Source organism: Carcharodon carcharias, chromosome 1 (genome assembly GCF_017639515.1).
Source record: "Carcharodon carcharias isolate sCarCar2 chromosome 1, sCarCar2.pri, whole genome shotgun sequence".
NCBI classification, from domain to species: domain Eukaryota; kingdom Metazoa; phylum Chordata; class Chondrichthyes; order Lamniformes; family Lamnidae; genus Carcharodon; species Carcharodon carcharias.
Genome location: NC_054467.1, coordinates 274009662 through 274037563, shown reverse-complemented (window position 1 = coordinate 274037563; position 27902 = coordinate 274009662). Strand labels below are relative to the sequence as shown.

The window sequence follows — 27902 nt, the reverse complement described above, 5'->3', positions numbered from 1 at the left end:
CAATAAATGCTGGCCTAGACAGAGATGCCCACATCCCGTGAATGAATAAAAAAATATATTAAAAACAGCAAAGAATGACTAAAAGGTTAATAAGGAGGGAGAAATTAGAGTACGAGAGAGAACTAGCCAGTAATATAAAAGATGGATAGTAAGTGTTTCTAGAGATATTTTAAAAAGAAACTAGTTAACAAAGTGAGTCTGAGGAATTAATAATGGAAAAAAAGGAGATGGCAGGTGAATTGAAAAAGTATTTTTCATCAGTCTTCACTATAGAGGACACAAGTCACATCATAGAAATTGCTGCAAGTGGAAGGGAGGGAGGAACTCAGGAAAATTACAATCACCAGGGAAGTGGTACTGAGCTAATTGTTGGAGCTGTGGCTGACTTCATCCTAGGATCTTAAAAAAAGTGGCTAGTGAGATAGTTGATGCATTGGTTTTAATTTTCCAAAATTCCTTAGATTCGAGCAAGTTCAGGTGGACAGAAAGCAGGAAACTCCAGGCCAGTTAGCCTAACGTCTGTCATAGGGAGGATGTTAGAAGCTATTATTAAAGATATTGTAGCAGGGCACTTAGAAAAATACTAGACAATCAGGCAGAGTCAATATGGTTTTGTAAAAGGGAAATCTTGTTTAACCAATTTCTTGGAATGCTTTGAAGGAGTCACATATTCTGTGGATAAAGGGGAACTGGTGGTTGTGCTATCCTTGGATTTCCAGAAGGAATTTGATAAAGTGCCACATTGAAGTTTATTGTGGATTATAAAAGCTCATGGTGGAGGGGGTAACGTATTGACATGGATAGCTAACAGGAAGCAGAGAGTTGGCGTAAATGGTTCGCAAGATGTAACAAGTGGTGTGCTACAGGGATCAGTGCTAGGACCTCAATTTTTACAATTTATCTAAATGACTTGGATGAAGGGACCAAAGGGATGGTGGCTAAATTCTTTGACGACACAAAGGTAGAAATAGGGTAGGAAAATAAGTTGTGAAGAGGACATAAGGAGGCTACAAAAAGATATAGATGGGTTAAGTAAGTAGGTAAGTAGGTTAAGTAAGTAGGTTAAAAAGATATAGATGGGTTAAGTAAGTGGGCAAAGATCTGGCAAATTAACTATAATGTGGGAAAACGTGAAATTATTCATTTTGGCAGGAAGAATAAAAAAAGCATATTATCTAAATGGTAAGAGATTGTAGGGCACTGAGATTCAGAGGGATCTGGGTGTCCTAATGCATGAATCACAAAAGGCTAATATGCAGGTAACTAGGAAAGCTAATAGAAAGTTATCATTTATTGTGAGGTGAATTGAATATAAAAGTAGGGAGGTTATGCTTCAGGTGTACAGGGCATTGGTGAGACCACATCTGGAGTATTGTGTACAGTATTGGTCTCATTATTTAAAGAAAGATGTAAATGCATTAGAAGCAGTTCAGAGAAGGTTTACCAGACTAATACCTGGAATGTGTGAGTTGTCTTATGAGGAAAGGTTGGACAGATTAGGCTTGTATCCACTGGAATTTAGAAGAGGAAGAGGTGACTTGATTCAAACAAATTAAGATCCTGAGGGGTCTTGACAGGGTGGATGTGGAGAGAATGTTTCCTCCTGTGGGAGAATCTAAAACTAGGTATCACTGTTTAAAAATGAGGGGTCGCCAATTTAAAATGGAGACAAAGAGACAATTTTTCAATCAGAGGGTCATGAGTATAAGGGTTTTCAATGACGTAGGTAGATTGGAGAAGTTGAGGTTGTTTTCCCATGGAGAAGGTTGAAGAGTTTTGGTTGAGGTATCAATATTTTGAGGGGTGTGGACAGAGTAACTAGGAAGGAACTGTTCCCATTGGTGGAAGGATCAAGGCACAGGTTTAAGGTGGCTGGTAAAAGAAACAAAGGCAACATGAGGAAAACCATTTTATGCAATGTGTGGTTAGGATTGGAATGCACTGCCTGAGAGTGTGGGGGCAGGACATGGCTTTCAAAAGGGAACTGGATAATTATTTGATGAGAAAGAATTTGCAGGAACTGGAAATGATGAGGGCTAAGAGGCTTTTTTCATTCATTCGTGGGAAGCAAAGCCAGCATTAGTGACCCATCTCAAATTGTCCTTGAAAACTACTGAGTTGGTCTTGCAGAAAGCTAGCACAGATCAGATGGACTGAATAGCCTTATTTTGTGCTGTAACTATTCTATGATTCTATGAAGAACATACACCACAGCTGTAGCTGGCAACAAGACAGGGCTGGGACCACCATTGGCCATTGCACTCTCTCCAGTGCTGTCAAGGCTGGCTCGAACCTTCTTCCCTGTTGAGCGTCCAAGGGAGCTGCTGAGTTTGCTAGCGAGCTTTTTCGGTGCACTGGTAATAGAGAAATCCTCCTCTACACAACAGCTGTAAATCTCCATCTTCATCTCAAAATCAGGTTCAACACTGGAGCTACAATAGAGAATAACAGAATTAGAAAGACAACAACAGCTACACAGACAAAGGGAGGGGGACAGAGAGAAAATTAAACAGATTCAAATTTATATCCATTGGATCTGCCACTAAACATGACCAGACAGACCTGCTCAAAAGCAAATGACAAAACTCTTGTTGGACGTGGTAGATATGACAGGATTCATCCTTACGATTCACTGTGTCCGAGAATATATTGGCTGCTCAAGACACACAAAAGCGATGGCCCTTTACACCCCATCTTATCTACAACTGGTTCTACCCAACATGAACTGGCCAAATAGTGAGGTGAGCTGCGACAATCAGATCTGAGCAAGTTTTCCATATACATGGTGACTGATTACTTCACAATTCCAAAGGCCACACAGGACCTGCATATCGATAGCAATGCTGTGTCCATGTGTTCATTTGACATTGCTAGCCTATTCATAGAAACATAGAAAATAGGAGCAGGAGTAGGCCATTCGGCCCTTCGAGCCTGCTCCACCATTCACTATGATCATGGCTGATCATCCAACTCTGCAGCCTGCTCCCACTTTCTCCCCATATCCTTTGATCCATTTTGCCCCAAGAGCTGTATCTAACTCATTCCTGAAAACATACAATGGTTTGGTCTCAACTACTTTCTGTGATAGCGAATTCCACAGGCTCACCACTCTCTGGGTGAAGAAATTTCTCCTCATCTCAGTCCTAAATGGTCTACCCCATATCCTCAGTCTGTGACCCCTGCTTCTGGACTCCCCCAGGAACATCCTTCCTGCATCTACCTCATCTAGTCCTATTAGAATTTTATAGGTTTCTATGAGATCACCCCTCATTCTTCTAAGCTCTAGCGAATATAATCCTAACCGACTCAATCTCTCCTCATATGTCAGTCCCGCCATCCCAGGAATCAGTCTGGTAAACCTTCGCTGCACTCCCTCTATAGCAAGAACATCCTTCCTCAGCTAAGGAGAATAAAACTGCACACAATATTCCAAGTGTGGTCTCACCAAGTGTCTATACAATTGAAGCAAGACTTCACTGCTCCTGTCCTCAAACCCTCTTGTGATAAAGGCTAACATTCCATTAGCTTCCGAATTCCCTGCTGCACCTGCACGTTAGCTTTCAGGGACTTATGGACAAGGACATCCAGGTCCCTTTGTACATCTACACTTTCTAATTTCTTCCCATTTAGGAAATACTCTGCACATCTGTTCCTGCTACCAAAGTGGATAACCTCACATTTTTCCACATTATATTCCATCTGCCATGTTCTTGCCCACTCACTAAGTCTGTCCAAATCCTCCTGTAGCCGCTTTATACCTTCCTCACAACACACATTCCCGCCTAGTTTTGTATCATCCACAAACTTGGAAATATTACATTTGGTCCCCACATCCAAATTATTGATATACATTGTGAACAGCTGGGGCCCAAGTACTGATCCTTGTGGTACCCCACTAATCACAGCCTGTCAATGCAAGAATGACCCGTTTATTCCTACTCTCTGTTTTCTGCCTGTTAGACAATCCTTAATCCATGCCAGTAAATTGTCTATCCCATGTGCTTTTATTTTGCTAATCAACCTCCTGTGGGAGACTTTATCAAAGGCCTTCTGAAAATCCAAGTATACTACATCCATCGACTCTCCTTTATCAACTTTGTTAGTAACATCCTCAAAAAAACACCAACATGTTCATCAAACATGATTTCCCATTCGTAAATCCATGCTGACTGTGCCCTATCAGATCGTGATTATCCAAGTAACCATTTAACACACCCTTTATAATAGATTTTCTATTTTCCCCACTACTGGTGTAAGGCTGACAGGTCTGTAGTTCCCTGTTTTCTCTCTCCCTCCCTTCTTAAACAGCGGGGCGACATTAACTACCTTCCAATCTGCAGGAACCATCCCAGAATCTATAGGATTTTGAAAGATGATCACCAATGCATCCACAATCTCTATAGCCACCTCTTTCAACACTCTGGGATGTAGAATATCAGGTCCCAGGGACTTATCAACTTTCAGTCCCATTAATTTCTCCAACACAACCTTCTGACTTATACTAATTTCCTTCAACTCCTCATTCTCCTTAGCCCCTTGGATCTCTAAATCTGGGAGATTTCCTGTATCTTCCTCAGTGAAAACAGACACAAAGTAACTATGTAACCTCCCTGCCATTTCTCTATTCCGGTATTTCTCTATGCTCCATCTCCAACGTGATAGACATTGAAGTCCCCACCCAGACCCACAACAATGTGGTTGACTCTTAAATACCCTCTGAAATGGCCTAGCAAGCCACTCAGCTGTAACAAACCGCTACAAAGTCACAAAAAAGGAATGATACCGGACGGACCACCCGGCATTGACCTAGGCACCGGAAATGACAATGGCAATTTCAGCCCTGTTGACCCTGCAAAGTCCTCCTTACTAACTTCTGGGGGCTAGAGCCAAAATTTGGAGAGCTGTCTCACAGACTAGACAAGCAACAGCCTGACATAGTCATCCTCACGGAATCATACCTTACAGATGATGTCCCAGACACCACCATCACCATCCCTGGGTATGCCCTGTCCCACCAGCAGGACAGACCCAGCAAAGATGGAGGCACAGTGGTATACAGTCAGGAGGGAGTTGGTCTGGGAGTCTTCAACATCGACTCCAGACCCCATGAAGTCTCATGGCATCTACTCTGTCAAGTCCCCTCAGGATCTTATATGTTTCAATAAGATCACCCTTTAATCTTCTAAACTCCAATGGATACAGGCCCAGCCTGTCCAACCTTTCCTCATAAGATACCCCCGTTATCCCAAGAATCAGTCGAGTGAACCTTCTCTGAACTTGAGGAGGCGGTGGGCAAGGGCATGGGGAAAAGACAGAAGAATGACTCAAAGTCATAATACTCATTCAGGTAGCTGGTGCAGACACAATGAGCCAAATGGCCTCCTTCTGCACCAAAGCAAAATCTGTGATTCTATGACATGGTTTCAAATCCCACCATGGCAGCTGGTGGAACTTAAATTGAATTAATAAATCTGGAACATAAAGCTAGTCTCAGTGATGGTGACCATGAAACCATTGTCGAGTGTTGTAAAAACCCATCTGGTTCACTATTGTCCTTTAGGGAGGGAAATCAGCCGTCTTTACCTGGTCTGGCCTACATGTGACTGCAGACCGACAGCAATGTGGGTGACTCTTAACTGCCCTGTGAAATGGCCTAGCGAGCCATTCAGTTCAAGGGCAATTAGGGATGGGCAACAAATGCTGGTCTTGCCAGTGACACCCACATCCCATGGAAGAATAGATATAAAAATAACTTCTTCGAATACAATTATATCCTTTCTTAAATAAGGAGACCAAAACTGTACACAGTACTCTATATGGTCTCACTCACACCCTGTATAACTGTAGCAAAACATTCTGACTTTTATATTCTATTCTCCTTACAGTAAATAACAAATTCCACTTCCCTTCCTACTAACTTTGTGATTCTTGTGCCAGGGTTACCAAGATCCGAACAATGTATAAAAACAAAAGTCCTGAAGTACAGACATATCTCGAGTCATTTGATTGTTTGGCCTGGGAAGCAGTGTTCTACTTACAACACAAAGGAATTTTCAAAACAAATATCTGTCATGGTCCGATCCACCATCACCATGTCGGTGTCATAGATGTCACAGCCAATCTTTATCAATGCAAACACAGCATAGCGATGGAAATCTGAGGGGACACAGAGAGAATCAGGCCTAGAAATAATCATTTTCAATGCACAGAATGACTCACACCCATTGCCCCATGTTCCCATATTCCCTGCTCTTTTTCACCCTCTCTCATCACTTTCCATTCCTGTCCAACAGACTCCATCCTGTACCTTTCCAAACCCAAGCCTCCAACAAATAGATATCTCAATTAATGTCCACTCAGAAAAAAAAACATCTCTCACCTCCTTTGTTTTTGAAGTAGTCAGTATCCTTCCACATCAGGGGAATTCGAAGATCTATCAAGGAGAATAGAACATCATCATCAAGTTTCTAAACCAGTGCTGGGGCCTTGATACTGACTATCTATATCAGATTAAATGAGGAGGCTGAGAGTAATGTCTCTAAGTTTGTTGACAATACTAAGCTAGGTGGAAATGTAAGTTGTGAGAAACAGACAAAGGGGCTGCAAAGAGAAATGAGCAGTCAGTGGGCAGCAAGGTGTAAATGGTGTATAATGTGGGGAAATGTGAGGTATTTATTTTGGACATGAGGATAGAAAAGCAGAATATTCTTAAACTAGTTAGCGACTATTAAAAACCCTCTCATATTGATGTTCAGAGGGATTTGGGTGTACAAGAAACAAAAACATAAGTATATATGAATGTAAGAAAGAAGAGAAGACCACACGGCCCATCAAACCTCTCCACCATTCAACATAATCACTGCATTTCAACTGCACTTTCCCACCTGCTCCCCATATCCCCTCATTCCCTGAGAGACTGTCCCAGCCTTAAATGTATTCAGTGATGAACATCCACAACCCTCTGGGGTAGAGAATTCCAGTTTCATAACCCTTTGAGCGAACAAGTTTATCCTCATCTTAATTTTAAATGATTGACCCCTTATCCTGAGACTGTGCCCCCATGTTTTAGATTCTCCCGACCAGCGGAAATCTCTCAGCATCCACCCTTGTCAAACCCCTTCAGAATCTTGTAGGTTTCAATGAGATCACCTCTCATTCTTCTAAACTCCATAGAATATAAGCCCAGGTTACTCAGCCTCTCATCACAGGTCAACTACTTCATCCCAGGGACCAATCTAGTGAACCTTCGCTGTACCACCCCGAATGTAAGTACATCCTTCTTTAAATACGGAGACGAAAACTGCACACAGTATTCGAGATGTGGTCCCACCAAAGCACTGTACAACTATAGCTAGGTGGTTAACAGGCTGATACAGCAAGCAATTTATGGAAAGATATACTTGCATTGAGGGGAGCTGCAACAATGGTTTAATAGGCTGATTCCTGAAATGAGTGGGTTGTCCAACGAGGAGAGATTGTGTAGAATGGGAATAAATAGTGTGGAGTTTATTAGAATGAGAGGTGATCTCATTGAAACTTGAAAGATCTGAGTGGGCTCTATAGGGTAGATGCTGAGCGAGCTCTATAGGGTAGGTGCTGAGCGGGCTCTATAGGGTAGGTGCTGAGCGGGCTCTATAGGGTAGGTGCTGAGCAGGCTCTATAGGGTAGACGCTGAGCGGGCTCTAAAGGGTAGATGCTGAGCGGGCTCTATAGGGTAGATGCTGAGCGGGCTCTATAGGGTAGGTGCTGAGTGGGCTCTATAGGGTAGGTGCTGAGCGGGCTCTATAGGGTAGATGCTGAGCGGGCTCTATAGGGTAGGTGCTGAGTGGGCTCTATAGGGTAGGTGCTGAGCGGGCTCTATAGGGTAGATGCTGAGCGGGCTCTATAGGGTAGGTGCTGAGCGGGCTCTATAGGGTAGGTGCTGAGTGGGCTCTATAGGGTAGATGCTGAGCGGGCTCTATAGGGTAGGTGCTGAGTGGGCTCTATAGGGTAGATGCTGAGCGGGCTCTATAGGGTAGATGCTGCCAAGTTCTTTCCAGAGGAAGAGTCTAGAACAAGGTGGGGGGCACTCTCAGGATCAGGGGTCAGCCACTTAGGACTGAGATAAGGAGATTTTTTTTCATTCAGAGGATTGTGAAGCTTTGATCATCAATACTGTGTGGTGGAGATTTTCCAGTTATTGAGCAGATTCAATTTTGTACACGAATCTAAGTGAATGAAGGCATATGGATTTAAAGCAGGGAGGTGGGGTTGAGATAGAAGATCAACCATGATCATTCTGAATTAGTCTGGTGGGAGATATGTCTTTTACAAATCTGGACTGGCCCTCTTTAATGAACTCAAACCTTTCCAAGTGCCTGTTGACTGTTTTCCCCGATTATTGTTTGTAAAACTTTGCCCATGGCCAATGTTAAAATGACCAGCCTGTAATCCTCATCAGAGGTTTAGCAGGTCTGAAGCCTCAACAGTACGATCAGGAGTGCTAGGCATCACTGACATGTGCAGTATTCCTCAGAAACTGAGCCAGACGGAAAAAACAATTTAAATCACCAGACGTCGTGTTGTGGACAATGTCAGGGCCTTGGTGGCAGCTGTTTATTTTCCTGCCTGCGACCCCAGCCTCCTGTCACCAAGCCTCACCCCAACCTAGGATGTCACAGGGAGGCAAACTCCATTTAACTGGCAATCTCCTACATAGAAAAATGACAGCACTCTAAAATGCCCCCCCAATTCTAGTCATTGGCTGCTCGTCTCCTTGAATGACACCTCTCCACTCCCATCCTAGTCCTGCTGCTGGGACAATGACCCAGCAGGAGGCGCTGCATGGGGGCTTTCAATCTGACATAGCTCCCCACAATTTTAAGCACTCCTCACATTGCCTCGCAGCCAGCCTCCTAGGGCTAGTGTGCACTCTCCTCTCTCTCTCCTTGTGGGTCGTATCCTTCACCCCAGGAATTAATCCAGTAAACGCTTGTTACATCCCCTCTAAGGCAGGCAAAGGACAACTGATGCCATTTAATCCACAATGGAGCAGGAAAGAAAAGGATACTAGTTATGGAAACAGGGCTTAGAGTGGGTCAGGAATGGCCATTCAACATTCCTGGTTCTGGGTATTCAGGCAAGATAAAGAGAGGATTAAAAAGGGAGGGGGTGGGTATTTTGCTTACAGAATCAATTACAGTTCACAGAATCACAGAATCACACAGAGCAGAAGAGGCCCTTCGGCCCATCGAGTCTGCACCGACACATGAGAAACACCTGACCTACATACCTAATCCCATTTACTGGCACTTGGCCCATAACCTTGAATGTTATGATGTGCCAAGTGCTCATCCAGGTATTTTTGAAAAGATGTGAGGCAACCCGCCTCCACCACCCTCCCAGGCAGCGCATTCCAGACCGTCACCACACTCAGAGTAAAAAAGTTTTTCCTCACATCCCCCCTAAACCTCCTGCCCCTCACCTTGAACTTATGTTATGTCCCCTTGTGACTGACCCTTCAACTAAGGGGAACAGCTGCTCCCTATCCACCCTGTCCATGCCCCTCATAATCTTGTACACCTCGATCAGGTCGCCCCTCAGTCTTCTCTACTCCAACGAAAACAACCCAAGTCTATCCAACCTCTCTTCATAATTTAGATGTTTCATCCCAGGCAACATCCTGGTGAATCTCCTCTGCACTCCCTCCAGTGCAATCACATCCTTCCTATAATGTGGCGACCAGAACTGCACACAGTACTCCAGCTGTGGCCTCACCAAGGTTCTATACAACTCCAAAAAACCTCCCTACTTTTGTAATCTATGCCTCGATTGATAAAGGCAAGTGTCCCTTATGCCTTTTTCACCACCCCACTAACATGCCCCTCCGCCTTCAGAGATCTATGGACACACACGCCAAGGTCCCTTTGTTCCTCAGAACTTCCTAGTGTCATGCCGTTCATTGAATACTTCCTTGTCAAATTACTCCTTCCATAGTGTATCATCTTTTCAGGGTTAAATTCCATCTGCCACTTATCTGCCAATTTGACCATCCCATCTATATCTTCCTGTAGTCCAAGACACTCATCCTCACTGTTAACCACCCGGCCAATCTTTGTGTCATCCGCAAACTTACTAATCCTACCCCTCACATAGTCATCTATCTCATTTATATAAATGACAAATAATAGGGGACCCAGCACTTGCTGATTATCCTTGATCAAACCTTGCCTCTCTAAGTGGAGATAGATACTCTCCTTCAGAATTTTTTCCAATAGTTTCCCTACCACTGACATGGCTTGTAGTTCCCTGGCTTATCTCTACAACCCTTCTTAAACAGCGGAACCACATTAGCTGTTCTCCTGTCCTCTGGCACCTCCCAGAGGACCCAAGAACAGCTAATCGTGAGGGAGATTGAAGAGCAAAGACGTTGGCAAATCTCTGAAATGCAAAGAGTAGGGCAGTAATAGTAGAGGATTTTAACTACCCCTATATTAACTGGGATAGTTTTGGTGTGAAAGGAGTGGAGGGAACAGAATTCTTGAGATGCATTCAGGAGAACATATTTGGCCAGTATGTAGCAAGTCCAACAAGAAAGGGCACGGTTCTGGGCTTAGTTTTAGGAAATGAAGCTGGGCAGGTGGAAGGAGTGACAGTTGGGGAGCATTTTGATGACAGTGATCATAATTCAGTTAGTTTTAACATAGTTATGAGAAAGGACAAACATAAAACAGGAGATAAAGTACAAAATTTGGGCAAGGCCAATTTTACTAAACTGCGCAGTGATTTAGCAAAAGTGAACTGGAAACAGCTACTTGAAAGTAAATCAGCATCAGAGCCGTGGGAGGTATTCGAACGAGAGATTCAAGGGGTTCAGAGTAAAAATGTCCCCATAAAGAAAAAGGGTGGGGTGGCCAAATCTAGAGCCTCCTGGATGTCAAGGAGTTCACAGGGTAAAATAAGCCAGAAAAGGAAAGCTCACATTAGACACTGAGAACTCAATACTACAGGAAGCTGAGAGGAGTGTAGAAAGTAGAGGGGTGAAATCAAAAAGGAAATTAGAAAAGCAAAGAGAGGGCATGAAGGAATAATGGCAAGAAAAACCAAGGAGAACCCGAAGATGTTTTATCAATACGTTAAGAGTAAGAGGGTAACTAAGGAAAGAGTAGCGTCATAAAAGACCAAAAAGGTAACCTGTGTGTGGAGGCGGAGGATGTGGGTATGGTTCTTAATGAATACTTTGTGTCTGTCTTCACAAAAACAGGGGGACAATGCTGACATTGTAGTTAAGGATGAGGAGTGTGAAGTATTAGATGTGATAAACATAGGGAGAGAGGAAGTAATTAAAGGGATTTGCATCCCAGAAAGTGGATGAATCACCCGGGTAGATGAAATGTATCCCAGGCTGTTAAAAGAAGCCAGGGAGGAAATAGCGGAGGTTCGGACCATCACTATCCAATCCTCAATGGATACAGGTGAGGTGCTGGGGGGTTGGAGGTCTGATAATGTTGTACCTTTGTTTAAAAAGGGAGTGAACGACAGACTGAATAATTACAGGCCAGTCAGTCTGACCTTGGTAGTGGGAAAATTATCAGAATCAATCCTGAGAGACAGGATAAACTGTCACTTAGAAAGGTACAGATTAATCAAGGGCAGTCAGCATGGATTTGTTAAGAGAAAGTCGAGTCGATCTACGTGGATTTTACCAAGGTTTTTGACAGGGCAGACTGGTTAAAAAAATAAAAGTCTATGGGATCCAGGGGAATGTAACAAGCTGGATACTAAATTGGCTCAGTGGCAGGAAACACAGGGTAATTGTTGACGGGTGATTTTGTGACTGGAAGGCTGTTTCCAGTGGGATTCCGCAAGGCTCAGCATTAGGTCCCCACTGTTTGTGTTTATATTAATGATTTGGATGTAAATGTAGGGGGAATGATCAAAAAGTTTACAGATGACACAATAATTGGCTGTGCGGTAGATAGTGAGGAGGATTACTGTAGACTGCAGGAAGATATCAATGGACTGGTCAGGTGGGCAAGAAAGTGGCAAATGAAGTTCAACCTAGAGAGGTGTGAGGTGACGAATTTAGGGAGGTCAAACAAGGCAAAGGATTAGACAATAAATGGGAGAATACTGAGAGGTGTAGAGGGGAGAGACCTTGGAGTGAATGTCCACAGATCCCTGAAGTTAGGAGAACAGGTCAATGAAGGCAAATGGAATGCTTTCATTTATTAGCCGAGGTATAGAATATAAGAGCAGGGAGGTTATGCAGGAATTATATAAAACATTAGTTAGGACACAATTTGAGTACTGTGTGCAGTTCTGGTCACTTCATTACAGAAAGGATAAAAATTATTTTCGAAAGGGAATCGAGGAGATTGACGAGGATGTTGCCAGGACTGGAAAGTTGCAGCTATGAGGAAAGATTGGAAAGGCTGGGATTGTTCTCCTTGGAACAGAGGAGGCTGAGGGTACATTTTATTGAGATGTACAGAATTGTGAGGGGCCTGGATAGAGTGGACAGGAAGGGCCCATTTACTTTAGCAGAGAGTTCAGTGACCAGGGGGCATAGATTTCAATTGATTGGTAGAAAGATTAGAGGGAGATGAGGAAAGGTTTTTTCATCCAGAGGGTTGTGGGGGTCTGGAACTCACTGCCTGAAACTCTCAACTCATTTCGAAGGTGTCTGGATCTACACCTGGAGGGTAACAGGGATAACAGTGGGATATTAGTGGAGCATCTTTTTCAGAGCGGGACTGAAACATGGATTCGAGCAGTTTAAGCAATTAGGGTTTGAAACAGATTCCCAACAATGATCGTGCAGGTTAGGTCACACTTCTTTTCAATAGAAACCCTCTGTTTTTCTGGCCTGGACAGGGGAATTATACCAGTTCTTACCAGATATGGCAACTTTTCCTTTGCATGGTGATCGATCTTTAAGCAAGCCGGCATCCGAGGATCTGCGGAGAAACCATCAAATCACCTCAGAGACGGACAAAACCAGCTTCTAATTAAAGTGATATTTTCAGCTTTCTTCTTGGGGCATCGGCAATGATGAGAGGTATGTTTAATTACTCTTTCTGCACTGCCTAGGGTTCAGTGTTGGGCCTTCTTGTTGTAGTCCCATGGTGGGGCTCTGAACCATCGGGTTAGGCAAGTCGGCCAGTTATACAAGGAATGGCAATGTATCTCATTAGAGTGGGGTATGACTTGGAGGGGGGGACATGCAGGTTACAGCTTCCATGCAACTGCCATCCTTGTTCTTCTAAGTGGTAGAGATCATGGGTTTGCAAGGTACTGTCAAAGGAACTTTGGAAAGTTGCTGTTGTGCAACTATCACATTGGGCACAGCATTTCAGGCACTTCCTAAGCCAACAACCCAGAGTGTGCAATAATACCAGTGAGTCACTTCCACAGCACTTCACTTGGAAAGAGTTTACTCTCAATCCTTCTCAAGCAGAAGTCAGAAAGGCCATAAAGCCGCTTTCTATGGGCCAGGTTCTATGTGGCAGCTGATGACATCCCAAATGAAATATTCAAGTACAGAGGGACTCACATGGTTAAAAAACTCACAAATCTCTTCCGCCTAATCTGGAACCAGGGCACTGAGCCTACAAGAGCCTCCAGAACTCATCTCTCACATGGAAAGTAAGCAAGTATGCTAGTGACAATCATCATGGAATATCACTTCTTTCAACAGCAGGTAAAGTTCTTACAAGGGTTATTCTTAATTGGATTGTCACTCACCTCATTGACTGTGTACCCAGAATCACTGAAGGATGGGGAACAGTGGGCATCATCTTTGCAGCACGTCAAATTCAAGAGAAGTCCCGCAAACAAAATAAGTGCCTCTATATGGTGCTCAGTGACCTGACCAAGGCTTTTGATACAGTAAATCGAGAAGAGCCTATGGAAGATTCTCCATAAACCTGATTGCCTTGCTAAGATGATCAGTCTTTCGCCTTTTTCACAATGGTCATCACCAATCCTCTCACCTCAGAACACTCTGACCTTATACTAAGTCTCAAGACGACTTGGCATAGAATCTTATGCCAGGGGATTTTACAGTCCTGCTGAAGTCGATAGACTTTTAAACGCTTGCTGCATTTTACAGCCCCGCCCCTGCTGTGACAGGGCCATAAAATTCCGCCATTGTATCTCACATCAACCTGCCCTGGCCACGTACTCAAAGATCCCACAGTCACTAACAACAACACACCCCTCCATTCAGCACAGCAGTTAGACAGGCAAATATGCCAGAGTGAGGCAGAGACTGAGGGAGTAGCTAATTAGGCTCACATGAGAATTCAGCGCATGGGGGAAAGAGGTACATCGGAACAGAAGCAGCTGAGCAGAAATAGACCTGGGTGTAAACCTCACCTTCGGAGGTAGCTTGAAGAAAAAGAATTGAACAGCAAGTTCATTGGTGGGTAAGAAATTGCTGTTCAGGAGTGTCTTTAAATAGCTGTAAATTAGTAAAATGCATAATTTTTAAAGAGCTAGCGACTTGGATTTGAATAAGAAACATTAGGAATAAGGGGAAGTCAGGGGCAGTAATGTAAAGTAATATAAGTAAACCAAAGTAAAATAAAGTTAACATAAGGGAAGTAAAGGTCAGACATGTGGAATGCACATCCTGTAATGTGTGGTAAGTCATGGACACCACTGCTAATACCAGGAATGGGCGGGTTTCCTTATGAGGAAAAGTTGGACAGCTTGTTTCCACTGGGGTTTAGAAGAGTAAGAGGCAACTTGATCGAAACCTAAAAGATCCTGAGGGATCTTGACAGGGTGGATGTGGAGAGGATGTTTCATTTGTGATTGAATCTAGAACTAGGATTCACTGTTTAAAAATAAATAGTTGCTCATTTAAGACAGAGATGAGGAGTAACATTTTCTCTGTGAGGGTCAGGTGTCTTTGGAACTCTTTTCCTCAAAAGACGGTGGAAGCAGAGTCTTTGAATATTTTAAGGCAGAGCTAGAGAGATTCTTGATTAATGAGGGGGTGAAAGGTTATCAGGGGTAGGCAGGAGATTACGATCAGATCAGCCAAAGGGCTGTTAGGGCTATGATGTTGTGGCGATAACAGAGACCTGGCTCAAAGAAGGGCAGGACTGGGTGTTAAATATTCCTGGGTATAAGGTGTTCAGAAGGGATAGGAAAGGAAGGAAAGTAGAAGGGGTGACAGTATTGGTTAAGGAGAGTATTGCAGTGCTGGAGAAAGAGGGAATGCCAGAGGGTTCAAGGACAGAATCAATTTGGCTTGAGTTAAGGAACAAAAAAGTGTAATTACATTGCTCTGTGCAGTCTATAGACTGGCAAATAGTGAGAATAACGTAGAAGAACAAATCTGCAGGGAAATTACAGAGGGATGCAAGCATTATAGAATAGTTATAATGGGGACTTTAATTACCCAGATGTAGACTGGGACAGTGGTAGTGTAAAGGGCGGAGAGGGGAAAAGTTCCTACATTGCGTTGAGGAGAATTTTCTACAGCAGTAAGTGTCCAATCCAACAAGAAAAGACGCACTGTTGGACATGGTCCTTGGAAATGAGATGGGCCAAGCAGATCAAGGGGAGAATTTTATGAGTGCGAGTGAGGGTGGGGCCCACTCACCAACGCGTAAAATGACATGAGGTGATATCGGGGGAACTCCCAACGTCACCCCGCCCCATTTAAATTTTCAGGAAGGCGGGGGCGCAGCAAAATCAGCTGCACGCCCGCCGACCTGTCAATGGCCAACTGAGGCCATTGACAGGGTCAATTAAGTAATTAAAGGACCTGCCCATCCACCCTTGAATTGGCGGGTTGGCCAGGAGCCCCGGCGGGAACTAGAAAAAGCATAAAACCTCATCCACGGCGGGATGGGGTTTCATGTAGGGTTTTAAAAATTTAATAGCTTTTTTGGAAATTATGTCACATGTGGGGACATGTTAGGGAAATTTTATTTTTCTATTTTGAGTTTTTTCACATTTAGAGCCGATCTCCCTGAGGCAGCACTGAGCCTCAGGGAGATGAGTCGCTCTGTCGTGCGCATGCGCAAAAGAGCACACTCTCGATTTTAGGAATCCCCCTCTGTCCACACAGGGAGCGCATAGTGCTTCTGTGCAGACGTCATGCAAGGTGGGCCCTAATTGGCCTGCACACATAAAATGGCGGCATGCCTCCAATCGGGGGCACCGATCGGAAGTGAGCCCGTACGTGCCCCCCCTAACAACATCCCCTCCAAACGGGGGGAAAATTCAGTGCACAGAGTCATAGAAACACAGAATCTCACAGTGCAGAAGAGGCCCTTCAGCCCATCGAGTCTGCACTGACACATGAGAAACATCTGACCTACCTCCCTAATCCCATTTACTAGCACTTGGCCCATAGCCTTGAATGTTATGACATGCCAAGTGCTCATCCAGGTACTTTTTAAAGGATGTGAGGCAACCCACCTCCACCACCCTCCCAGGCAGTGCATTCCAGACCGTCACCACCCTCTGGGTAAAAAGGTTTTCCCTCACATCCCCCCTAAACCTCCTGCCCCTCACCTTGAACTTATGCTCCCTTGGGACTGCTTCAACTAAGGGGAACAGCTGCTCCCTATCCACCCTGTCCATGCCCCTCATAATCTTGTACACCTTGATCAGGTCGCCCCTCAGACTTCTCTGCTCCAATGAAAACAACCCAAGTCTATCCAACCTCTCTTCATAACTTAAATGTTTCATCCCAGGCAACATCCTGGTGAATCTCCTCTGCACCCCCTCCAGTGCAATCACATCCTTCCTATCATGTGGCTACCAGAACTGCACACAGTACTCCAGCTGTGGCCTCACCAAGGTTCTATACAACTCCAACATGATCTCCCTACTTTTGTAATCTATGCCTCGATTGATAAAGGCAAGTGTCTTTTTCACCACCCCACTAACATGCCCCTCCGCCTTCAGAGATCTATGGACACACATGCCAAGGTCCCTTTGTTCCTCAGAACTTCCTAGTGTCATGCCGTTCATTGAATGCTTCCTTGTCAAATTACTCCTTCCAAATTGTATCACCTCACACTTTTCAGGGTTAAATTCCATCTGCCACTTATCTGCCAATTTGACCATCCCATCTATATCTTCCTGTAGCCCAAGACACTCAACCTCACTGTTAACCACCCGGCCAATCTTTGTGTCATCCGCAAACTTACTCATCCTACCCCTCACATAGTCATCTATGTCGTTTATATAAATGACAAATAATAGGGGACCCAGCACAGATCCCTGTGGTATGCCACTGGACACTGGCTTCCAGTCACTAAAGCAGCCTTCTGTTATCACTCTCTATCTCCTACAACTAAGCTAATTTTGAATCCATCTTATCAAATTACCCTGTATCCCATGTGCCTTTGCCTTCTTTATAAGTCTCCCATGTGGGGCTTGTCAAAGGCTTTGCTGAAATCCATATAAACTACATCAACTGCACTCCCCTTGTCAACACACCTAGTCACTCTACAAAAAATTCAACCAAATTTGTTAGGAATGACCTCCCTCTGACAAAGCCATGCTGACTATCCCTGATCAAACCTTGCCTCTCCAAGTGGAAATAGATTCCCCCCTTCAGAATTTTCTCCAATAGTTTCCCTACCGCTGACATGAGACTCACTGGTCTGTAGTTCCCTGGCTTATCTCTACAACCCTTCTTAAATAAAGGAACCACATTAGCTGTTCTCCAGTCCTCTGGCACCTCTCCCGTGGCCAGAGTAGAATTAAAAATTTGGGTCAGAGCCCCTGTGATCTCCTCCCTTGCCTCCCTCAGCAGTTTGGGACACAAATCATCTGGACCTGGAGATTTGTCTACTTTTAAGCCTGCCAACACCTCCAATACCTTGTCACTCCCTATATCAATTTGCTTAAGAACCCCATAGTCTCTCTCCCCGAGTTCTATACCTTCATCCTCATTCTCTTGGGTGAAGACGGATGTGAAGTATTCATTCAACACTCTAGCGATGTCCTCTGGCTCCACCCATAGATTGCCCCCTTTGTTCCCTTATGGGCCCTACTCTTTCCCTGGTTATCCTCTTCCCATTGATATACTTATAGAAAATCTTGGGATTTTCCCTACTTTTACCAGTCAAAGCTTTCTCATATCCTCTCTTTGCTCTCCTAATTGCTTTCTTAAGCTCCACCCTGCACTGTCTACTCCACTAATGCCTCTGTTGATTTGCTTCCGTTGTACCTGCTAAAAGCCTCTCTTTTCCTTCTCATTGTAACCAGTGAGTGGGGGAACATTTAAAAGACAGTGATCGTTGTATTGTGCGTTTTAGGATGATGATAGAAAAGGACAATAGGCAATCCAGAGTAAAGATAATTAACTGGGTGAAATCTGTCTTTGATGGGGCAAGAACGGAGCTGGATCAGATAGACTAGGATGAAAGATTGGCAGGAAAAACTGTAACTGAACAATGGGCTACCTTCAAAAAAGAATTGGTTCAGGCACAGTTAAGGTATATCCCATCAAAAGGGAAAGGTAGGGCAAACAAATCCAGAGTTCACTGGATGAAAAAAGAGATAGAAGTTAAGATAAAGAAGAAAATGTGTGTTTATCACAGGTGTCAGGTAGAAAATGCAATTGAGAACTAAGAGGAATACAGAAGGTTCAGAGGGGAGGTGAAAAAACACATTAGAGAAGCAAAGAGGGATTATGAAAAAAGATATCCAGCCAACATAAAGGGGAATCCTAAAGTCTTCTATAGACATATAAATAGTAAAAAGGGGGTAAAGGGAGGAGTGGGGCTGACTAGGGAGCTAAAAGGGAATTTACACATGGATGAAGGGACCATGGCTGAAGTATTAAATGAACACTTTGCACCTGTCTTTACCAAGGAGGTAGATGCTGCCCAGGCCATGGTGACAGATGAGGAAACTCTGTCACTAGAAGGGTTCAAAATTGAAAAGCAGGAAGTGTTGAATAGACTGTCGATAGTTAAAGTTGACAAGGCACCAGGACCGGATGAGATGCATCCAAGGATATTGAAGGAAGTGAGAGTAGAAATTGCACTGGCCATAATCTCTCAGTCTTCCCTAGACTGAGGGGAAGTGCCAGAGGACTGGAGAATTGCAAACATTACACCCTTGTTCAACAAAGGTTGTCAGGATAAGCCCAGCAATTACAGGCCAGTCAGTCTAACTTCAGTGGTGGGGAAGCTTATTGAAGATAGGATTAGTCGTCACATGGAAAATATGGGTTTATAAGGAAGAGCCAGCATGGATTTCCAAAGGGGAAATTGTGTTTAACTGACTTTTTGGAGAGGTAACAGAAAAGGTCAATGAGGGTAAAATCAAAATACTACAGAAGCTGGAAATCTGAAACAAAACCAGAAAATGCTGGAAAAACTCTAAAGAAGACCCGGGTTTGAATTCCACCAAGGCAGATGGTGAAATTTGAATCCAATAAAAATCTGGAGTTAAAAGTCTAATGATATTGTCAATTGTAAAAACCCATCTGGTTCATTCATGCCCTTTAGGGAAGGAAATCTGCTGTTCTCACCTGGTCTGACCTACATGTGACTCCAGACCCACAGCAATGCCCTCTGAACAAGGGCAATAAATGCTGACCTTTCCAGTGATGCCCACATTCCATGAATGAATTTTTTAAAAAAGGAGCATCCGCATAGATCATTGAAAGTGGTAGGACAGGTGGAGAGAGCAGTTAATAAAGCATTTAGTATCCTGGTTTTATTAACAGGGGCATAGATATAAGAGCAGGATGACAGAATCGCAGCAGGAGGCCATTCGGTCCATCGTGTCTGCACCGGCTCTCCAAATGAACATAATGACCTAGTGCCATTGCCCTGCCTTTTCCCCGTATCCCTGCACATTGTTTCTATTCAAATAATCATCTAAAGTCCTCTTGAATGCCTTGATTGAACCTGCCTCTACCACACTCCCAGGCAGTACATTCCAGACCCAAATCAAAAAGTTTTCTCTCACATCACATTTGCTGCTTTTGTAAATCACTTTTAATCTGTGCCTTCTCGTTCTTGATCCTTTTACGAGCGGGAACAGCTTCTCCCTGTCTACACTGTCCAGCTCCTTCATGATTTTGAACATCTCTATCAAATCTCCTCTCAGCCTTCTTCTCCCCAAGGAGAACAGTCCCAACCTCTCCAATCTATCCTCATAGCTGCAGTTTCTCATTCCTGGAGTCATTCTTGTAAATCTCTTCTGCACTCTCTCCAATGTGGCGCCCAGAACCATAAACAATATTCCAGCTGAGGTCTAACGAGTGTCTTATGTAAATTCAGCATAACCTCCCTGCTCTTAATCAACTATTGACTGTCAAATTTAGACAGAAAGACCATCTGAGTGTCAACCTCAAACTGTATTCCAATACATGGGAAAAAACAACCTTGGACAGACCCAAATAGAGAGCTCTCAGTCATCAAGTGATTTTGACATTTGAGGAGAACTGAGTCAGTATCTTCAGGACAAGCAAGCGTGGCACAAAGCCAATACGTCCATCCATCCCTCCAACACTGACTTCATCTGCAGTATTTGCAATCGGTTACACAAATTGAGACTTGGTCTAACGTCACACATGAGACAACATCAACCTAGACTGTCAATGTCTTTTTTATTTTACTAAGAATCATAGAAAGTTTACGGCACAGAAAGAGGCCACTTGGCCCATCGTGTCTGCACAGGCCAAAAAAACGAGCCACCCGGCCTAATCCCACTCTCCAGCATTCGGTCCATAGCCCTGCAGGTTACAGCATGTCAGGTGCACATCCAGATGCCTTTTAAATGAGTTGAGGGTTTCTGCCTCTACTACCCTTTCAGGCAGTGAGTTCCAGACCCCCACAACCCTCTGGGTGAAAAAACCTTTCCTCATCTCCCTCTAATCTTTCCACCAATCATCTCAATCAAATCTCCCCTCAGCCTCCTCTGTTCCAAGGAGAACAAACCCAGTCCATCCAATCTTTCCTCATAGCTGCAATTTTCCAGCCCTGGCAGCTGTCAATCTCCTCCACTCCCTCTCGAATACAATCACATCCTTTCTGTAATGAGGTGACCTGAACTGCACACTGTACTCAAGTTGTGGCCTAACTAATGGTTTATATACTTACAGCATAGTCTCCCTGCTCTCGTATTCTATACCTCGGCTAATAAATTAAAGGATTCCATAAGCCTTCGTAACTACAGATAAAAGCAGATGCTGCAGATGCTGAGAATCTGAAACAAAAAACAGAAAATGCTGGAAAAACTCAGCAGGTCTGACAGCATCAGCGGAGAGAGAAACAGAGTTAACATTTCGAGTCCATGTGACTCTTCTTCAGAATCACAGAATCACAGTGCAGAAGAGGCCCTTCGGCCCATTGAGTATGCACAGACACGTGAGAAACACCTGACCTACCTACCTAATCCCATTTACCAGAGCCGAAGAGAAGTGGAAATATGATGAAATTTATGCTGTTTAAGAGGGGGGGTGGGGCAGGTGGAGCTGGATAGAAGGCCAGTGATAGGTGGGGGCTAAGGAGGGACTAACAAAGATGTTATGAACTAAAGTATAAAGGGAGTGTTAATGGTAGTGGTTAGTGCTAAAAAAGGTGCTGATAGTGGCATAAAGGTAAGAAAGCAGAACGTGATAATAGCAGAACAAGGGTAACGTTGGGTGAAAGAACATCATGGAACAAGTAACAGACAGCCCTGTAGGGATCGGGTGGGGGGAAACTCACGAATGTCCTTTAGGGAAGGAAATCTGTCGTCCTTACCTGGTCCAGCCTCCATGAGACTCCAGACCCACAGCAATCTGGGTGACTCTTAAATACCCCTTGAACAAAGGCAACAACTACTGGGCCTAGTCAGTAACACCACCTGACTAACATATGGGGGCTAGTCCCAAAATTGGGAGAGCTGTCTCACAAACTAGACAAGCAATGACCTGACATAGTCATCCTCATGGAATCATATCTTACAGATAATGTCCCAGACACCACCATCACCATCACTGGGTATATCCTGTCCCACAGGCAGGACAGACCCAGCAAAGGTGGCAGCACAGTGGTATACAGTCCGGAGGGAATTGCCCTGGGAGTCCTCAACATCGACTCCGGACCCCATGAGGTCAAACATGGGCAAGGAAACCTCCTGCTGATTACCACGTACCGCCCTCCCTCAGCTGATGAATCAGTGCCCCTCCATGTTGAACATGGAGGAAGCACTGAGGGTGGCAAGGGTGCAGAATGTACTCTGGGTGGGGGACTTCAATGTCCGTCACCAAGAGTGACTCGGTAGCACCACTACTGACAGAGCTGGCCGAATCCTAAATGACAGCTGATAGGCTGGGTCTGCGGCAGGTGGTGAGGGAACCAACAAGAGGGAAAAACATAGTTGACCTCATCCTCACTAACCTGCCTGTCGCAGATGCATCTGTCCATGACAGTATCAGTAGGAGTGACCACCGCACAGTCATTGTGGATTTGAAGTCCCACCTTCACATTGAGGATACCCTCCATCATGTTGTGTGGCACTACCACCGTGCTAAATGGGATAGTTTTCAAACAGATCTAGCAACTCAAGACCGGGCATCTATGAGGTGCTGTGGGCCATCAGCAACAGCAGAATTGTACTCAAACACAATCTGTAACCTCATGACCTAGCATATCCCCCACTCTACCATTACCATCAAACCAGGAGTCAACCCTGGTTCAATGATGAGTGCAGGAGGGCATGCCAGAAGCAGCACCAGGCATACCTAAAAATCAGGTGTCAACTTGGTGAAGCTATAACACAGGACTACTTGCCAAACAGCATAAGCAGCAAGTGATAGACAGAGCCTAGTGATCCCACAACCAACGGATCAGATCTAAGCTCTGCAGTCCTGCCACATCCAGTCGTGAGTGATGGTGGACAATTAAACAACTCACTGGAGGAGGAGGCTCCACAAATATCCCCATCCTCAATGATGGAGGAGCCCAGCACATCAGTGCAAAAGATAAGGCTGAAGCATTCGCTTCAATCTTCAGAAGTGCCGAGTGGATGATCCATCTCAGCCTCCTCCGGAGGTCCCCAGCATCACAGATGCCAGTCTTCAGCCAATTTGATTCCCTCTACATATCAAAGGCTGAAGGTAGTGGGCACTGCAAAGGCTATGGGCCCTGACAATATTCCAGCAATAGTGCTGAAGACTGAGAACCATACAACCATAGAAAAGTTACAGCACAGAAGGAGGCCATTCAGCCCATTTTGTCCATGCCAGCCCGAGGACACCCAGGTGCCCTTTCTAATCCCACCTTCCTGCACCCGGCCCATAGTCCTGCAGCTTACAGCACTTTAGGTGCAGATCCAGGTACTTTTTAAAAGAGTTTAGAGTTTCTGCCTCTACCACCAACTTGGGCAGCGAATTCCAGACACCCACCACCCTCTGCATAAAAAAGTTCTTCCTCATGTCCCCCCTGCACCTTCTGCCACTTATCTTGAATCTATGACCCCTGGTTCTAGAATTCTCCACCAAGGGAAACAATTTTATCGCATCCACTGTTTCCCTCATAATTTTGTACACCTCAATCAAGTCACCTCTCAGCCTTCTTTGTTCTGAGCAAAATAACCCCAACCTATCCAATCGCTCCTTGTAGCTACACTTTTCTAACCCTGGCAACATTCTTGTAAACCTCCTCTGCACTCTCTCCAGAGCTATTACATCCTTCCTGTAATGTGATGACCAGAACTGCACCCAATACTCACTCCAGTTGTGGCCTCACCAATGTTTCATACAATTCCAACATTATATCCTTATTTTTATATTCTATACCTCTGCCAATGAAGGAGAGCATTCCATATGCCTTCTTTACAACCTTGTCTACTTGAACTGCTGCCTTCAGGGACCTGTGTATTTGTACGCCAAGATCTCTCACTTCATCTACCCCTCTTAGTATATTCCCATTTATTGTGTAATCCCTGTAACTGTTTGACCTCCATAAATGTATGACCTCACACTTCTCTTTGTTAAAATCCATCTGCCACTTTACCGCCCACTCCACCAACCCATCTATATCATTTTGGAGATAATGGCTATCCTCTACACTATGCACTACTCGGCCAATCTTTGTGTCATCTGCAAATTTCCCAATCGTGACCCCCACTTTCACGTCCAAATCATTAATATATAACACAAACAGCAAGGGTCCCAACACCGAGCCCTGTGGACCACTTGAGACAACTTTCCATTCACAAGGGCATCCATCGATCATTACCCTTTGTTTCCTGTTACAAAGCCAACCTTTTATCCAGTTTGCCACATTACCCAGAAGCCCATGGGCTTTTACTTTCCTGACCAATCTGCCATGTGGGACCTTGTCAAATGCCTTGATAAAATCTATGTACACAACATCCTCTGCACTACCTTCATCAACCCTTCTTGTCACTTCCTCAAAGAATTCATTCAAATTTGTGAGGCAAGACCTTCCTTTAACAAATCCATGCTGACCATCCCTGACTGGTCCATGTCTTTCCACATGACAGTTAATCCTATCCCTCAGGATTGATTCTACTAATTTGCTCACCACCCATGTAAGACCAACTGGCCTATAATTGTTTGGCATTTCCTTTGATCCCTTTTTAAACAGTGGAACTACGTTTGCATTTCTCCAGTCCTCCGGTACCTCCCCTGTATCTAGTGAAGATTGGAAAATCATCCTCAGAGCATCTGCTATCTCCTCCCTGGCTTCCTTCAGCAGCCTCGGAAACAATCCATCTGGCCCTGGTGACTTATCAACTTTCCAGGATTTCAACCCTTCGAGTACTTCCTCTCTCTTTATGACTATCCCGTCCAACATCTCTCAGTGTTCCTCCTGGACTACTATATCTACATCCTCCCTTTCCTTTGTAATCACGGAGACAAAATGTTCATTCAAAATCCTTCCCACAGTCTCTGCATCTACACACAAGTTTCCATCTTCATCTCTGATAGGTCCCACTTTTTCCTTAACTAACCTTTTAGCATTAATGTATTGGTAAAACATCTTTGTGTTATCTTTAACTTTATTTGCTAATCTTTTTTCATGCCCTCTCTTTGATTTCCTTATTTCCTTTTTTACTTCGTCCCTGCACTTCCTATATTCATCTAGGCTATCTGCAGTGCTTAGTGCTTTGTGCCTACTGTACGCTTTCTTTTTCTGTTTGATCTTCCCCTGTATTCCTCTAAACAACCAGGGAGGTCTAGATTTGGCAATACCACTCTTATTTTTGTAGGGGACATGTCTACTTTGTACAATTAGGATCTCGCTTTTTCGTACTTCCCACTGGTTTTCCACTGTTTTATCCTCCAGCAGTGCTGTCCGGTACACCTCAGCCAAATCCCTTCTCATTTCTGCAAATTTTGCCAGCCTCCAGTTCAAGACTTTTACTCCTGCCTTATCTCTGTCCTTTTCCATGGTAATGCTAAATCTAACTGAATTGTGATCACTGTCCCCGATATGGTCACTAACTGTCACTTCACTCACTTGCCCTTCATTGTTCCCCAAGACTAGGTCTAGAATTGCATCTCCTCTTGTTGAGACTAGGAGCCGAGGGCACAGCCTCAGAGTAAAGGGAAGACCTTTTAGAACAGAGTTGAGGAGAAACTTCTTTAGCCAGAGAGTGGTGAATCTATGGAATTCATTGCCCCAAAAGGCTGTGGAGGCCAGGTCAGTGACTGTATTTAAGGCCAAGATAGATAAGTTCTTGATTGGTCAGGGGATCAAAGGTTACGGGGAGAAGGCGGGAGAATGGGGTTGAGAAACTTATCAGCCATGACTGAATGGCGGAGCAGACTCGATGGGCCGAATGGCCTAATTTCTGCTCCTATGTCTTATGGTCTTATGGTCTTATGGGTTTGTCACTAATTAGTTGAAAAAATTTTCTTGGACACACTGCATGAATTTTTCTCCCTCAGTGCCCCTTGTATTGTTTGAATCCTAGTTGATATTAGGATAGTTGAAGTCTCCTACTATTATTGCCCTCTTGTTCTTCCAAGCAGAAATTTGCCTACATATTTGTTCTTCTATCTCCCTTTCAGTATTTGGGGGTCTGTAGTATACTCCCAGTAGTGTGACTGCATCTTTTTTTACTTCTAAGCTTAATCCATAAAGCCTCGTTTGTTGACCCATTTAGTATATCATCCCTTCTCACAACTGGAATTGATTCTTTAACCATTAGTGCCATCCCCCACCCCCCTCCTTTTTTATCTCCTACTCTATTGTGTCTGAAGACTCTATAACCAGGGATATTAAGCTGCCAGTTTTGTCCCTCCTTTAGCCAGGTCTCCGTTATAGCAATGACATCCTGCTGCCATGTGTCTACCTGTGCCCTTAACTCATCTACCTTGTTTGTAATACTCCTTGCATTGAAGTATAAACAGTTTAACCCTATCAATTTCCCTTGCTGGACACTTTTTAAACTTTGCTTCTCCTGTAACTCCATGTCTATCACAACGTCCCTAGCTAATGTTCTACCTCCATTTTTCTGATCTGAATCTGACCTATCTGATCCTATTCCTGGGATCCCATCTCCCTGCCACACTAGTTTAAATGCTCCCAAACAGAACTAGCAAAAGCCCCCACATGGAAACTGGTCCCAACTCTGCCTGGGTGTAGCCCATCCGGTTTGTACAGGTCCCACCTTCCCCAGAACCGGTCCCAGTGCCTCAAGAATCTGAATCCCTCCTGGCTATACCATCTCTCCAGACACCTGTTCATTTGGTCTATCCCCTTATTCCTCCTCTCGCTAGCATCCTGAGATTACTACATTTGAGTTCCTGCATTTTAATTTATCTCCTAACTTCCTGTACTGAGCTTGCAGGTCCTCATCCCTTAGTTTACCTGTTTCGTTGGTACCAATGTGTACCACAACCACTGGATGCTTACCTTCCCCCCCCAGAATGTCCTGCAGCCGCTCCGTGACATCCCAGACCCTGGCACCAGGGAGGCAACATATCATCCTTGATTCACGTTTGCGGCCACAGAAGCGTCTGCCTGTGCCCCTAACTATTGAATCCCCAATCACTATAGCCCTGCCACTTGTTTTCCTCCCGCCCCTCTGAGCAGCAGAACCACCCACGGTGCCGTGAACTTGGCTGTTGCTGCTTTCCCCTGAGAGGCTATCTCCCCAACAGTATCCAAAGCGGCATATCTGTTAGAGAGGGGATGACCACAGTGGACTCCTGCACTACCTTCCTGAATCTTTTACTGTTCCTGATGGTCACCCATTCCTTTTCTGCCTGTGTAATCTTCACCTGCGGTGTGACCACCTCGCTAAATGTGCTACACACGACTTGCTCAGCATCGTGGATGCTCCACAATGAGTCCACCCACAGCTCCAGCTCCGAAATCCGGTTAGCTAGAAGCTGCATTTGGACACACCTTCCGCACACATGGTCAACAGGGATGCTGGAAGTGTCCCTCATTTCCCACATCCTGCAGGAGGAGCATATCATGGGTCTGAGATCTCCTGCCATGATTTAGCTAGTTACTCCCTTAGAAAAGAAATACGCTAGCTCGGGGCCTTATTTGTGTTAGCTAGGAACCTTGTTTCTTGACTAATTATACTTGTACAGTGCTACTCCATACTTTTTTTTTAGCTCCTACCCCAGTGTTAAACAATGAATAACTTTATTAGATTGAAAAAAAACTCACCAGGATTTACTCACAAATCAGCAGCTTTATCTTTAAAATCCACTTTCAGAAGCGTGTCCCTCACAGGTCTGGTGCACTCCTGAAGGCACTGCCTTTTCCTCTCTCTTTTTTTTTGGTTTGAGGAGGGAGGGAGGGATCGAAACACTACAGCAATGTAATGTTTGGGGCTATTCCTATCTTTGACAGTGGGTCCTCCTCGATTCCCTTCTGAGTTGCGGTGTCTGCAGTGACTTCTCCCAGAGTGCTTCAGTCACTTCTCACCAGCGCCCTCTATTGTGCTCCAGA

General features: G+C 44.5%; 1 protein-coding gene across 1 annotated transcript in view; it reads right to left on the bottom strand.

Annotated features, from left to right (window-relative positions):
* LOC121280035 (rhotekin-like) overlaps positions 1 to 27902 on the bottom strand; it is a 131194-nt gene that overhangs the window by 16496 nt on the left and 86796 nt on the right. Inside the window, exons 3-6 of the mRNA XM_041191667.1 lie at positions 12877 to 12938; positions 6380 to 6433; positions 6039 to 6156; positions 2208 to 2432 (exon numbers count right to left, since the gene is read on the bottom strand). Of these exons, the coding sequence (XP_041047601.1) occupies positions 2208 to 2432; positions 6039 to 6156; positions 6380 to 6433; positions 12877 to 12938 (459 nt within the window). The remainder of the gene's footprint in view (positions 1 to 2207; positions 2433 to 6038; positions 6157 to 6379; positions 6434 to 12876; positions 12939 to 27902) is intronic.